Source organism: Eleutherodactylus coqui, chromosome 6, assembly GCF_035609145.1.
Source record: "Eleutherodactylus coqui strain aEleCoq1 chromosome 6, aEleCoq1.hap1, whole genome shotgun sequence".
Lineage (NCBI taxonomy): Eukaryota > Metazoa > Chordata > Amphibia > Anura > Eleutherodactylidae > Eleutherodactylus > Eleutherodactylus coqui.
The window spans coordinates 91,095,237-91,110,469 of NC_089842.1; the positions used below are offsets into that span (position 1 = coordinate 91,095,237).

Sequence of the window (15,233 nt, forward strand, 5' to 3'; positions counted from 1 at the left end):
ACCATAAATTGCATATCAGTATTTGAAATCTCCCTTGTTGTGGTTAATGTGGTAACCAACCGGTTAATCACTACCTCTTCATTACTGTGTAAAACCCCAGGCTTCCTGTGTGTCTTTCTCTTTACCTCTATTTATTATTGCTTTAATAATTTGACTCCTATTTTACTTATTCTGGCTGCCAATATCTATCTATTTTTCTCCTCTATTGTTTTACTGCCTCCTAGGGTCTTTCTTAGGGCTTCTTCACAAAAGCCTAAGCGGAAAAACAAATGCGATAACACAACTTTTTTAGCAGTGAAGGTTGCGCTATTCTGCGCGTACTTTTGCTTTAAAATGTACTTTTTTTCCCTCCGGGGGTTAATTCACATTGTTTTTTAAAAGACACTGCAGCCTAATTATTGCCAGGTGTTTGCGATTCCCCATGAAGTTGAGCAGCTAATTGGGCAATTATGTGGCTATGAGTTGTGCATTTGCATACCTCCCATAGACTCCTATGGTGTCTTTGGTGCGTTACTGTGCAGCAAAATAAAGCATGCTACATTTTTTTCTGTGCGTGCAAAATGCACGTGCAAAAGCAAAAGTGAGAATGAACCCATTGAAAACAATGAGTTATAATTTCTGTGCATTGCACATGCTGATGCACAAGCAAACGTGCAATGTAAGTCCGCCCTTGGGGTGCTTTTATGGGGAGCAATTTTTATCGTTTGCAGGAGCGAATGATGACAGAATTCGCTTGTGCAGCCTGTTTATACAGGAAGATAAATTGCTTGCTCGGAATTTACTGTACCAGTAAATGAGAAGGACTGAATGATCAATATTTAAACTAAACGATTACTGAACGAGCCAACGATCAAAACAATGATAAGTGAACAAGTATCATTCAAATTTGAACGATCCAGCAAAGTTAAAGCACGTCCATTGGGGTTTCTGCTGTTTTAACTATTCTAGTTTTTCTCTCTCACCCGGATTTGTTTATTCCTCGTGAGTATCTTCTTCTGTGGGGTCAGTTTTCTGCTCTTTCGTAGATCCTTCATATAGTGGGTTTTACTGTTAGTGAAATTCCTAGCTCTAAAATACAAATATAGTTTCCTAATGGGATTTTTTGTGTTAGCATAGCCCCCTCCCTAGTTTTAGGTTTAGGCTCTTCAGTTATATTTTCTCATTGAATATGATCTTTATTTCCCAATCTATTTCTTTGTAGTTTATGAGCTTTTTTTTTTTACTAATCAGGTCTCCTTCTAATTTGGATATCCAGTTGGTTATGTTTTGCTTTATATGGAAAAAATAGACATTGACAGAAAAAAAAAAATATTAATTCATCCATAATAGTATTTATATTAAGTGTCAATTGTTCAAAAATATTACTTCTCTTAGTGTATAAAGAGCCCATTAGACCATTTACATATTTATTTAGATGTTCTTCACAGATTCTGGTGTAGTCCTCATCATCGGGGGAACGGCAACGCACATATCAAACTAGACCTCTGGGTGCAATGCTTTCCCTGCTATATAGGTCTAGTAACATATGAGGATATGGAGAAATTGTTTAGGACCAGCATTTGATAATAAGGCCACGTCTCTTCATATAACAGGAGCATCTTGGCAAAACGTCATAGTATGCTGGCATCAGACAGCTCCTCTGCAGCAGATTGGTGTCCCACTAATTCAGAAGAACACTCCAGGTATTCAGATAGAGACAAGTATGCAAGCTACCTCCAGTCCAATATAGAGCCAATGTAGAGCCAAGACCCTTTCACAGGTGATGATTGTTGGGCGCATACGTTTCCGCTCAGTGAATGGAGCCAGAGTGTGCTGCAAATTGCTCTGGCTGCTCGCTTACATTCACAGTAAACAGGGAGTCGTCCATAGATGAGGGCAGTACACCTGTCAAACAGAAATGTAGGTGTCCTAAATTGAGCTTAAGGATTACAGAAACCTGCTGTTCAGCAGAAGCACATAGAGAAAGAACTGCCTGTTTACACTGGACAATTGTTGTTTAGTTTTTTTATGCTTGCCTAAATTGAATGATGAACGATTATTGTTGGTTGTCCAGTCACTGGCAGCATTTACACTGAGGGATATTGTTCAGATTCCCATGATCCAGTGAGAATCTGATTGGTTATTGTTTCGTTAATTGCAGAAAATCCAGGACATTATTAAGATTCGTTAAGTACTTGTATAACAAATTTTAATGGCAATCTTTACTCCTCTGCCCAGACTACTTTTGCTTCCTTTAAAGGGGTTGTCTCACGCCGAAACGGGTTTTGTTTTTTTCAATAGGCCCCCCCGTTCGGCGCGAGACAAACCCAATGCATGTGTTAAAAAAAAAAAAAACGTTTAGTACTTACCCGAATCCCCGCGCTGCGGCGACTTCTTCCTTACCTTACTAAGATGGCCGCCGGGATCTTCACCCACGATGCACCGCGGGTCTTCTCCCATGGTGCACCGTGGGCTCTGTGCGGTCCATTGCCGATTCCAGCCTCCTGATTGGCTGGAATCGGCACACGTGACGGGGCGGAGCTACGAGGACCAGCTCTCCGGCACGAGCGGCCCCATTCACCGCACAGAAGACCGCACAGCGCAAGCGCGTCTAAAATCGCCAGAAGACGGCGATTTTAGACGGATCCATGGCAACGGGGACGCTAGCAACGGAGCAGGTAAGTGAATAACTTCTGTATGGCTCATAATTAATGCACGATGTATATTACAAAGTGCATTAATTTTGGCCATACAGAAGGATATAACCCCACTTGAGTTCATGAGACAACCCCTTTAACGTGCCTACTTCGCTGAGTCAGTATGCATTAATGGTGATGGTGAGAGTAGTCGATGAATGCACTCACAGTAAGATGCTACTGGTAGCAGCTGATCCATATATGCTTTCTCGGATCTTCCCTTCCATTGGTGCTGATCCTCATAAGATGGTCAAGTCATCACTGCCTTCTGGTGTCAGCAGAGTCCCCTTTCTAAGGTGAAAACCACAGAAACAATCATCACTGGGACAAACAGTTGGGTGCTGCAGCATCTGATAGTCATCCTGTGTATTACAAATCAGGCTAAGTCTTTACAAACCTATATCTATTGGTGCTCATCTATTTGTGTCCAATTCTTCATGTATCATGACTGAGTCATTTTGATGAATTTATTGCAAATTAAATATGTGTGAAACTAAAAAGTCTCAAATGAAAACCACTAAAAATGTGCAGAGGGTAAATCCCCCACTGTATCTCTGCTACTAAATTGAAATCAATCTCTGAAGCTTTTACCTTCTCCAGAGGTAGCTAGACTTTCCTTTACCTGGGCAAAGATTCAGTTTGATGTACATTCTTCATCTAAAATGGGTGTTTTGGGGCATTACAAAGATGACCTTACTTTGGCATAGGACTTCAGTGTTTGATCAGTGCAGGTCCCCACCCCAAGCAGAAGAACAAGGAGGCTGTGGCTTCCCCCTAAAAAAATTATGCTTGTGCCTGGTACTGTATTTCAATCCTTTCAAGTGAAAAGGATGGAGCTGTAGTTAGGTGTAGCCACTCTCCTATACTGTATATGTTGCTATTGTAAACTGCAAATAAAGGGTCCACAGTGCTCTGGTAAGTGCTGTAGTCATTGTGTACTGCTAATTCTGATGGGACATGCTCTGATCATACTGTACATTCACTTCAGCCACAACACCCATTTATCTGATAGCCCATTTACGAGGTTAAAACAAGACATTATTTCTTCATCGTTAAATAAACTTACATAATTGTTATGGCTTGTCTATCATGCGGAACTTCCTTATTCTGAGACATATCTATCTACAGAAGAGTCACACAGCAACCTGTCATCTGAAATGAGGGAGTTTATAATAGCAGGTAAGCTTCAGATACTCACAGTGCTACATTTACTGTATAGGTCTATGATAATTAGCACGTTTAGTCATTAGTTATTGTAAGCCCATGGCTGGTAAAGTGCTGGAGGAGATGTACTTCCCACACACCTAGATAAGGTGGGGAATCCAGCAGGAGCTGGTAACTTTTTTCTGGTCCAGGATATTTATGGAATGGCAGATAGGTTGATAGTTGGATCTGTCGTTCCCTCTTCTCTCCAGTGTAAGGATTCTTCTACTCCGAATTGCAAGCTGCTAGGTTCATTACTACTGCATAAAATCCCTGCAACTGGTATAGACTGTACCAGCCACCTGGTCCTGATGTTTGGGAAGTCTACGTTGCTGGATGGTATGTTGTACTGAATGTATGTACCGTGAGGACACCTAAATGTTTAGTTAGTTCCCAGGTAGGAAGACTTTTATTTTTGTGCTTTGTTAGAAAACTTTTGTTTTTGTAGTAGATAAAGTTTGGACTTTTACCTGTGGAGTCTCAGCACTGTCGTTGCCACCTGCACCCCCACACCAGGGTTTCCAACATGAAGATTTCTTCTTTTTAGACAATTTACCCATAATCACTTCCAGCCAACATTTTTTATGAATACATTGGAAAACCATGGTGAATGATGAAAGATTGTAAGTGGCACATGTCTATAGGTCAGATATTGATATGATCTCATAACCAGCACGTACCTGCTCAAGTACCATCATCCTCAAAAAAATCACGGACACTGGAAGAAAGTATCTTAGCCTGCCCCATATGTACAGATTCTGACACTATGTATCTTGGCTATTAATAATAAGGCATCTATTAGACATTGCACTTGCTAATACTAAACCAAGTGTACTGTATGCTTAGCAGGTGTTGTATCTTGTTCACAGAACATACATGTGTAATGGTCCGCACCTTGTCTCTTCATTTATATAATTCAATGGGGTTATCTAAGATACTAAACAATCTTTGTGAGGGCAGGTTAAAATAACAAAAGCAGGTATCATGTGCTCACTAGCTTGATTCCGGTTCTGGGCCTCTGAATCTCATTGCTGGACTTTGCTTATATAACTGCAGTGACATAATGCCCATATACCCATCTTAACGCTACAGCCAATCACTGACCTCAGTGGTTTCACAGTGTACACCATTTAGGCCAGTAACTGGTCATATTGGTACACAAGGAGATATTTAACATGCTACATACCATTCATTTCAATGGTATGTAATGTTAAGCCATGACAGTCCCAGATTTGGAGAGTTGTGTTCCCCTCCGGAGTTATTCTGAGTTCGGGAGTGTGTGTGTCCAGGAGTGGAGCATTATAGATAACTTAGACTGTAGTCCTGGTGTCATCCTGAGTTATTCCTCTCTGACCATTTTCTAAAAGTTGTCTTCACCTGCACAAGTGAGTAAGCTGTATCCTGCCAAAGCAGAAGTAAAGTTCACCGGTCACTGCCCATTCCCAGTGATTACATTTTCCAGTTTATCTGTGTGTGGATTCTCATTATTTTACCGCCGGAGAATCATTGGTGTGAAAGGAACAGTGGCATCATGCGTGACAATTCATCCAGTCCACTACACTTATTCAGGTAACCACCACCCGCTGTTGCCCAGAAGAGGCCTAGCAGTGCCTTGGCCGAGGTTCCATGCGTCCCTCTGGGGAGGAGTCTGGTGGAGCTACCTTGAAAAGTGCCATCTCTACCCCCACCAGCTCCTCAGCGTGGGCTTCGTGTCTCGGTCGCTGCAGGATCCCCTCTTCTTTTGGCATCACGAACAGGATAACGCAAAGAAAAAGTCAAGAAAATTTATTTTGGCGAATTTGGAGCTAAAGTAAGGTCTCCATGTCAAGTTTTCCGCCATATCTGTAACTGCCTTACAGGAAGGTTCCTCTCAAGTTGCAGTATTAAGGAAATAATATGCTGTGAGAGATGACATGCTAATACTGTTGAACCATGTACAATTGCTGAACTTTGCTACAGAGCCCCACGTGAGTTCCAATATGGATACCCAAAATGGCACCCAGCCGCCCTGTCTTCTTCCTTCTCCACAGGGTGTTCCCACCACGAAAGTCTTCTGCCAAGAAGTTCCCGTCTTGGCTATCCACAAAGTAGGGGGGAGAACTACCACCGCCAAAGGACTTTGGCGCACAACCCAGGGCCACTTCTAGGAGGTGGAGTCCACAAAAAGACAGGAGCCACTGGGCCTCTCAGCTCAGAACACCTTCTGCCAGCAAGCTGCTGAGATGCTGCCTCCCCTGCCAGCAATTTAAGGCACGAGACCCATGTAGGGTGTGGCCTCTGGATCCACTCCACCGCAGCTGTGGTATTTTTGGGGGGACGAGCCGGTCACCCCATCGTGCACTCTGCTTCCTCCATCATCAGAGGGCCTTGTGTCTCGGTCGCTGCAGCTTCACTACAGAAACTATGTTCATGAGCCACAACAACCTCTATCAACCTTAGGTCAGAATCCTAAGGACATATTTGTGATCGCATTTTTGCACACAAAATTCAGCATGCAATGTGCAGAGAATAGAACCCATTGATTTTAATGTGTTCTTTCACATGCACATACAGTATTTTCCTGCACATTTTGGTCACGCAACCCCCCGCCCCTTCCACAGCCCCAAAAGAAAAACAAAAACCCATCATGCTTTATTTTCCTGCAAATTTATACACCAAATGAACATGCCTTGTGGGTGCAAAAAGTACAGAAAATACACTGATGTGCACGCAAAAAAAAAACATTGTTTATTCTGCACAACTACTATGCTTATGTGAGAGAGACTGATTCCGCTACTTCAGGTCGGAGGACGAGTCGAGCATAAGCAACTGCACCGCTAAATGCCGCCAGAACAGTGAGAGAAGGGATGTAGAAAGTGCTGCAAGGACCATATGTGTTTTCCCTCCGTGTCAGGAGTGCTCCCCTAAGAGTTCTTCCATCAGATAACTGAGACTTATGACGTCCGTACTACGGGAGAGAGTGTTGCAGTATGTTATTTTGGAAAATCAAAGATGTGACTTAAAGAAAACAGCATGCCTCCAGTTTAAAACTATACTTTGACTGTGGACTCTTTTATTTGGCTCCTGTGAATTATCACTGAGCAGGGGCACTGGCATCATGTGAACAGAAATACTGAAAACTCATAGTATGGTTGCTAATTTTACCCCCTGCACGTAGCTGGGTCAGGCTGCGTTTTGGATTCACCGGGAGGAGGCAATAGAGCCATCGTGACTCACCTTATTGTTCCCCACAGTCTTTTCCGGCCAAAGGTCTGACCCCTGCATGCTGCAAATCCTTTAGCCATTCCGTATGGGACATGATTTGCAGACCGCTCACCATCCTGGTAGCTCTATTCTGATTTGCTCCAGTTTGTCTATGTCTTATTTAACTTGGGGTGCCCAGAACTGGATACAGTATTCCAGCTGAGTTCTGACTTATGCTTCCCTTACACAGGCGTTTTAGTACAGCATTTAGTGCTGCTTTTTAGCACTGTGCTAAACGCTGTACAATGCTCCCATTCATTTCATTGGGGCTGCTCATACAAGTGTCAAAACTCAGCTTCTTCAACGCTGCACTTTGACAGTGAAGCATGTTGTATCTTTGAGCATTTTCAGCTGTGCATTGCCCATTGAAATGACTTGGCAGCAGTTTCAACACAACTTTGTACCACGTTTTTAACAGCTCCAAATGCAAGCGCTAGCTACACTACCAAAAAAAAAATCAGGACTCATCTTGCTGGCGCCGTCCGGGTCCCTGGCGCTGCTCTCTGGAGCTCTGAGCAGGCTTTCTGGGCACTTGTCATCGCCAACAGAGCATCTTTTTCTAGTGACAGGATTTGAAGACCCCGCCTCCAGCAAGGGATTGCTCTGATTGGTTTCTTGAGCACTGGCTCACCCAATCAGAACCAGCACTTGATAAACCAATCACAGCCATTCAGTGAATGGCTGTGATTGGTGCATCCAGCGCTGGCTGTGATTGGCTTAACCCGCGGGCTCAGCCAATTAGAGCAATCTCTTGCTGGAGACAGGGTCTTCAAACCCCGTTACTAGCAAAAGATTCTCTGTTGGTGATGACAAGTGCAGCAGCGACAGGGAAGCGGACAGCACCAGCTAGGTGAGTATTGATCTTTTTTTCAGCTTCCTTGGCTGCGTTTTCAGTCAACGCCCACTGTTTAAACTTGTCACCAAATGCTACCCTATAATATTATGTTTTCTCAACATTAGCAGATTTGTTTTATGATAATTTTGTGTCACCAAGGCCTTCGAGAAGCATGTGGCAAACAGGCACTATCATACTGGGGTGTGGCGGGATGGGTAGCAGCATTTAAGGAAGGATGTGAAAGTGTTGAACCCGAGGCTGGAGTAAACAGCTTACTGCACCCCTTGCAGTGAGGAGGAGATTGACTGGAACTGCATTCCTGCATGCGATCTGCCATTCCATCAATTTTCAATAAGACTTGGCTATTCTGTCGGCTCCATTGAAATGAATGGAGCAGAGGTTACACATGGTCAGTCACTTCAACAATCATTCTGCCACCCTGCAGGTGTTTACAGTGAGCCCACAATGACAAGAAGGGGCTTCCATTCAGAGCCTGCGTTCTCTGGATTAGTGTCAGTCTCAACTGTAAGACTGCCACTAACCAGACCTTGAAAAAGGCACCGCAGAGTGTCAACACGGGTTGTATAATGCATTTTTAAGCCGGTGGAAGAGAGTTGTCACCTCATGCAGCACTGGCTTTAGCCAACATGTAGCGTCGTTGTATAACAGCAGAAAAAGAGTAAGTCCCCTAGAAAAACCAGGATAGAAATTGGATTGGAAAGGGTTAAGCTCTGTGTACCCCAAGGTGCCAATGAAAACTACAATTCGTCTCACAAAAAAACAAGCTACCTTGGGTTCAAAAATAATGTTATACCTCTCAGAATGTGGTGACATAAAAATAATGTTTTCAATAAAAAAAAGAACAGCTTAGATTGTGCAAAAATAGTAAAACTAAAAGAAAATTATTTGGTAGATCTACTTACTTTGGCGTTCCATAGGTGGGACATTTTGAGGCACAAATATAGAAGCTTTGCCAGCTGGCGTAGATTTCAGCCATAGTTTATGCCAGTTTCTGGTGTAAACTATAGTAAATCTAATGGTCATGCCCCATGATGCTAAGGCCAGGACACTTCTTTAAAATGTGTTGAGCCGCCGTAAAAATTGCAAAAAGTCACACATTTTAGAGCACAACATGGTGTGTGCCAAAATGTGTGATTTTTCTACATCAAAAACCTGGCATAAAGCCTTTAAAAAAAATTTCCACTGTGTATTTGATATTGTTTCAATTGTTCTGACCCCCACAAGTTATCATGTTGCTTAGGGCGGCTTCAAACAAGAATATGCACTAATATGCTTGCCTCAGCATAAAGTATTTGTGCAGTGAGCTAGGTTGATTTGCGCATCTGTTGGCGCATAGTATTGTACGTTTTTGCACACGCAGGACATGTTTATATGCGCGCAAATGCCCTGATTTAAAAAGCTATTTAGCCTAAAGAGGTCAAAATGTGTTCTTTACCTTGTGGTTTTGCACAGCATATTGCATACATTTGCGTACCTCTTATAGACTTCTTTGGGGCCGCTCGGTGCGTAAATACATAGGAAAATAGAGCAGGTACTATTTTTTATGTGCAACCGAAATTTGCACAAAAAACATTGCTGTGAAAGAACTCACTAACATCAATAGGTTCTACTCTCTACATATTGTGCACGCAATTTGTTTGTGCATCAAGACGCATTCGAATAAGACCATATGAGGCCACCCTTATACCGCATGGTGAGCTCTGTGAAAACAAATCTCAGGTTAACCGTTGCTGATTTTTTTTTTTCTCATTTATCCCTGTCAAGATCGTTAAAAGCTCAGCACTTCATTTGTATGCCAAAATGATTTAATTAAAACATACAACTCATTCCATAATTACAAGCCCTCACATGGATACACTAATGGAAAAATTAAAATGTCAGGCTTCTCAAAATTCCATCAAGACCAAAAATAGGCCTAAAAGGGACACAATCCAGAGGAATGGTTTTATTAACAATAAATTCTGCCAGAACAAGCGGAGGGTGAAGTAGGCGAATCCTTCATACAGATGTAACATCAGTGAGTGTCTTATTGGAAGTCAATATAAAAGTAGTACGAAACTGATGATCTTTTCTCTTTAGTTCTCCTTGGCCTGGCAGTGGATGTGACCAGTGGACAGAGGAGCATCCAGCTAATCCCTCAGCATCCAGTTATTGATGGAGCCGTCACCCTGAGAGTTACTGGGATTACTGAGCAAAGACTGAATTTCACCTGGTATAAAGGACCAAATACCAATGCTAAGTATCTGGTCCTTGGATATTTTCCTGGTAGTAGTGACTCTACAGTTACTAGATCGCCATATGATTCTAGGATCACAGCTTTCACTAACGGATCATTACAGATCAAAGATCTTCAGATCACAGATGGGGGATACTATATAGTGAAGACGCAGACAGTGAGCGCAGCACAGAACATATATGTCACCCTGACCGTCTATGGTGAGTACTATTTCTCTTTCCTCCGTTCTGAGCATCATGTATGAAAACTGTCTCGTAGAAACGCTGTCCTAATTGCAGTTCACAGCCAATCAGACTTCAGCTTCCATTTCCTAATGAGCTCCAGAGATATGGCCTCTGATTGGCTAATAGTGGATACATGAGGCTCCATTGAGTATTTATCATTAGAACATTTTATCCTTTACAGAATAATAATATAGCAGCATGGGATCAGTAAAAGACGCACAGTGACACATTGTCATTATCAGTGACTTATATACTCCCTGGTGCTGATATATGGCATGTCAGTATAACAACCGGTACTTGTACATGTTATTGCCAACACATACATGAACAATAATTAGTACAACCACTATTGATAATTATTATTATTATTATTATTTTTAGCTGTTTAGTCATTCACAACCCTTGTCAACCTTAAGGCTGGGTTCACATGGGGCGGATTTGCCACGGTTTTGCTGTGGTTTTGCCGTAGAAGAACCGCTTCTGCGGTAAAACTGCTTTAAAGCTTATTTTTGTATTTCGTATTTTGTTGCGTATTTTGGGAGCTTTTTCAGCTCAGAAAATCAGCAAGCGTTTTTTTCCACAGCGCTTTTTACTTCAGATCTGCTTCTGTTTCTGCAAGCAGAGTTGTGTCATCTGCATAACGGCAATTGTTGATGTTTCTTCCACCTATTTTCACCCCGATTTCCAATTTCTCTAGATTCTTTCACATATAGGTTAAGCAAGAAGGGTGAGAGGATGCAGCCCCATCAGACGCTTTTGCCGATCCCAAACCAATCTGTGTCCCCATGATGATGATCCGCTCAGTTGCATCTGACCCTCGGTCACCCTATGGATCAATGTTCTCCACGCATTCTTGTCTCTCACTGCTTTTTTCAGTTCCATGATTGACATGTTCATGGTGGCCTTGATTGTATCTAGCCATCTTGTTCTTTGTCGTCCTGATCTTTTCTTTTCACTGACCTTGCTAAGTATCAATACTGTTTCCAGTAAGTTCACGCGCATCACATGTCCAAAAAAAGAGAGCTGCTGTTTGGTGATTTTGCCCTCTAGTGATATTTTTTGGATGTTGTTATGGGAAAGACAATTGCATTAACCAGTCTGGTTTTTGTTGCAATGCTAATGTCCTTGCTTTTCCAGATCTTTTCCATTCCTTGCATTGCAATCCTACCAAGTGTAATCTATCTATTGGTCTCAGGTCCAGATTGCCCGTTGCAATCGATTTTGGATCCATGGAAGATGAAATCTTGAACAGACTCGACTTCTTTTTTGTTAATTTTTATGTTCACCGTACCGTTGCCTACTGCGGTCATGACTGTCGTTTTCTTGCTGTTGAGATACAGTCCCATGCGTTCAATTTCCTTTTGCATTTGTTGGATAAGGTATTCCAGGCCCCTTTCACTTTCCACAAGCAGGGTAGAGTTATCCGCGTATCGAAGGTTGTTGTTGACACTCCTGCCAACAATTTTGCCTCTGATTTCTAATTCATCCAAACTAAGCTAGGTAACAAGCATAGCAGGTGGGGGTTCTCCTGACATATCTCCACTGCTCACTGGAGAGATGATATCTCTCCTGATTCACTGCTCCCATCACACTCTAGGCCACACACATCCTGAAATCAACTATTTGGAAAGATACGTAATGAGCTATATTTGCTGTGGAAGGGCTCATAGAGTTCCTGCTAAACCACCTCCACATAGTGCCATGCTGAGAATGGTCTTAATAAATCTTCTGCATTATAAAGATCAGGAAATTATTTCAAAGAAAGCAAGAGAAATGAAAGGTTAACTGTTAGAGATGAGCGAACGTACTGGGTAAGGGCGATTTCGCAATCGAGCACCGCGATTTTCGAATACTTCACTACTCGGGTGAAAAGTACTTGGGTGCGCTGTGGGGCAGGGGGTTGCAGCGGGAGTGGGGGGGAGAGGGAGAGAGAGAGGGCTCCCCCCTGTTCCCCGCTGCTACCCCCCACTCCCCTCTGCAACCCCCCGCCCCACAGCGCACCCGAGTACTTTTCACCCAAGTAGTGAAGTACTCGAAAATTGCGGTGCTCGATTGCGAAATCGCCCTTACCGAGTACGTTCGCTCATCTCTATTAACTATAGATGGTGATCATATTACTGTCTTTCCAGATTATTCAGTAGACATACAAAAAGGCAGATGCAGTTTCATGATATTAACCCCTTCCCGCTCCTGGACGTACCTGGTACGTCATGGCAGCCTGGTACTTCCCGCAACATGACGTACCTGGTACGTCCTGGAGATAGCACGGGATCACATGTGATCCCGCGCTATCCCGCAGCGGGAGCCGGCTGTCAGTCACAGCCGGCGTCCCGCTCCAACAGCGGGGGGGCATCGGAGATGCGCCCGCCGCTGTTAACCCCTTCCCTGCCGCGATCTAAGTAGATCGCGGCAGGGAAAGAGTTCACAGAGGGATCGCGATCCCTGTGTGTCTCCGGCCGGAACTCGCGATGTTATCGCGAGAGCCCGGCCTGTCACCATGGCAACAGGACGCCAGACACTGGCGTCCTGTATTGCCTGTGCCTATTATCGCTGTACAAGCGATAAGGCATGGCAGAGCAGTAGCTCTGCCATGCCTTATGACAGCGATCATAGGCACAGTGATGTAAGTCCCTCAGAGGGACTCAAATAGTATTAAAAAAAAGAAAAGAAAAGTGTAAAAAAAATAAAAATGTAAAAAAAAAAATGTAAAAAACCCCTTTTTTATGTTTTTTCTAATATTAGCATAAAAAAAGGGAAAAAAAACTAAAACCCCACATATTGGGTATTGACGCGTCCGTAACGACGTGTACAAAAAGTTGAACACGCTTTTTATTTTGTACGACAAAAAGCGTAAAAAAAAACGCTAAAAAACAGAGGCAAAATGCTAATATTTAGCATTTTGCCTCACAAAAAATGCAATAAAAGTGATCAAAAAAGCCGTACATTCCCCAAAATGGTACCAATAAAAACTACAGCTCGTCTCGCAAAAAATAAGCCCTCATAGAGCTCCGTACATAGAAAAATAAAAAAGTTACAGGACTTTGAATGCAGCTATAGAGAAAAAAAAAAGATTTCCAAAAAAAGGGGGTTTTATTGCAAAAAAGTGTAAAAACCTAAAAAAAATATAACAATTTTGGTATCGTTGTTACCGTACCGACCCGCAGAAAAATTTTAGTGTGTCATTTATGCTGCATGATTAACGCTGTAAAAAAAAAAAAAAAATCTATGGCAGAATTGATGTGTTTTCTCTCCCTGTTATCATTAAAAAAAAAAAATAAAAAATTTACGATATTGTCTATATACCCAAAAGTGGCACCGATAAAAACTACAGATCGCCACGCAAAAAACAAGCCCTTACACGGCCGCGTCCACGGAAAAATAAAAAAGTTATGGCTTTTGAAAAATGGAGATGGAAAAATACCAAAAAATCGCTTGGTCCTCAACGCCAAAATAGGCCATGTCATTAAGGGGTTAAGGGAAGGTTACAAGTTTCACAGCTGCTTTATGTTGTTTTGTATCCAACACGGCTGAGAGTTGTGATGCAGTGGGGACTTTTTCTTAATTCTTTGGATGCTGCCTGCTGGATTGATAGACATGAACAATATTTATATAGCAATAATAAGTAGTCCTTTTTATTAGTGGATTATTAGTGAAGTATTTGACAGCCTGAAATTAGATTATTTGATAGATAGGTGTAGGTTTATGAGGAGATTTGTTTGTCTTAAATGTATCATTGCACAGAAGAAATATTTTTTGGTGACAATATATATCCCTACTTCATATTCCAATGAATGTATTAAGAAGGTGTTGTAGTTTGTGGCTATATCTCCTGCTGTTCCTATGTTAATTGTGCACAGTTTTATAAATTTTTAGCTCCCTGTTTGGATAGATTTAATAAAGGCCATATAATGGCTTCTACTTCCCAAACTTCGCACATTTATTATTGGAATTAGGTTTATGTGATTTGTAGAGGTTGAGTAATCCAGAAGTTTAACAATACTCTTGTTATTCCAGTTCACATATTACACTTTCCAGATATTCTGATAGATTCTCCATCTATGCTTATTTATCTTCATAGAATGGAATATCTACCAAAAACTGTTTGATCACTCTCCATTCTATTTGTCATTCATTGTGAATGGTGGGGATTTGGTTTGGGTAAAGTTTGGAGGTTAAATCTCTTTTGGTTAAACCTGCTTGATGGTAATGCTAGAACCGAGGAGGCTCTATTGGAATTTTTCAGATTAATAGTAAATATAATATATATATTATATATATATATATATATATATATTTTAACTCCATATGATATCCAGTGTCTGGATTGTGGAATGCTATGAAGGCATTTATATGTGGTCATTAAAAAAAGGTTTGGTACCGTGTTGGCCAGTAGAACACAATGTGATTGTTCTCAGCAAGAGAAACCAAAGTAATTTTGTAGATATGATACCTTTTATTGGCTAACAAAAATATGTGATGTTATAGCAAGCTTTCAAAAGCTCACTGTAACATAATGTCTTTTTGTTAATTATTAAAAAGTATCATATCTATAAGACTACTTGGTTTCTCTTACTGAGAACAATCACTATGTGGTCATTATATTCAGAAGATTAGCCTACATAAGTCTAAATCTCCGGGTGTCATTAGGGCCCTTCAGTGATAAGCTTTAGATGTAGAGCAAGCGTATATATATTCTCCCACTGATCAGGCACAAATTAATTGGAAAGGGGGGGCGTGGCTTCGGCATGGCCGTGTGAGGAAGCGGGAACAAGGAGCTCCGGGCCCACAGACCTCTA

The 15,233-nt window shown here is 41.9% G+C and overlaps 1 protein-coding gene across 1 annotated transcript in view; it reads left to right on the forward strand.

Moving 5' to 3' along the window:
- Nucleotides 1-3,801: 3,801 nt before the first annotated feature.
- Nucleotides 3,802-15,233, forward strand: part of LOC136633646 (carcinoembryonic antigen-related cell adhesion molecule 3-like) — a 41,681-nt gene continuing 30,249 nt past the window's right edge. Inside the window, exons 1-2 of the mRNA XM_066609404.1 lie at nucleotides 3,802-3,854; nucleotides 10,057-10,413. Of these exons, the coding sequence (XP_066465501.1) occupies nucleotides 3,833-3,854; nucleotides 10,057-10,413 (379 nt within the window). The 5' untranslated portion in view covers nucleotides 3,802-3,832. The remainder of the gene's footprint in view (nucleotides 3,855-10,056; nucleotides 10,414-15,233) is intronic.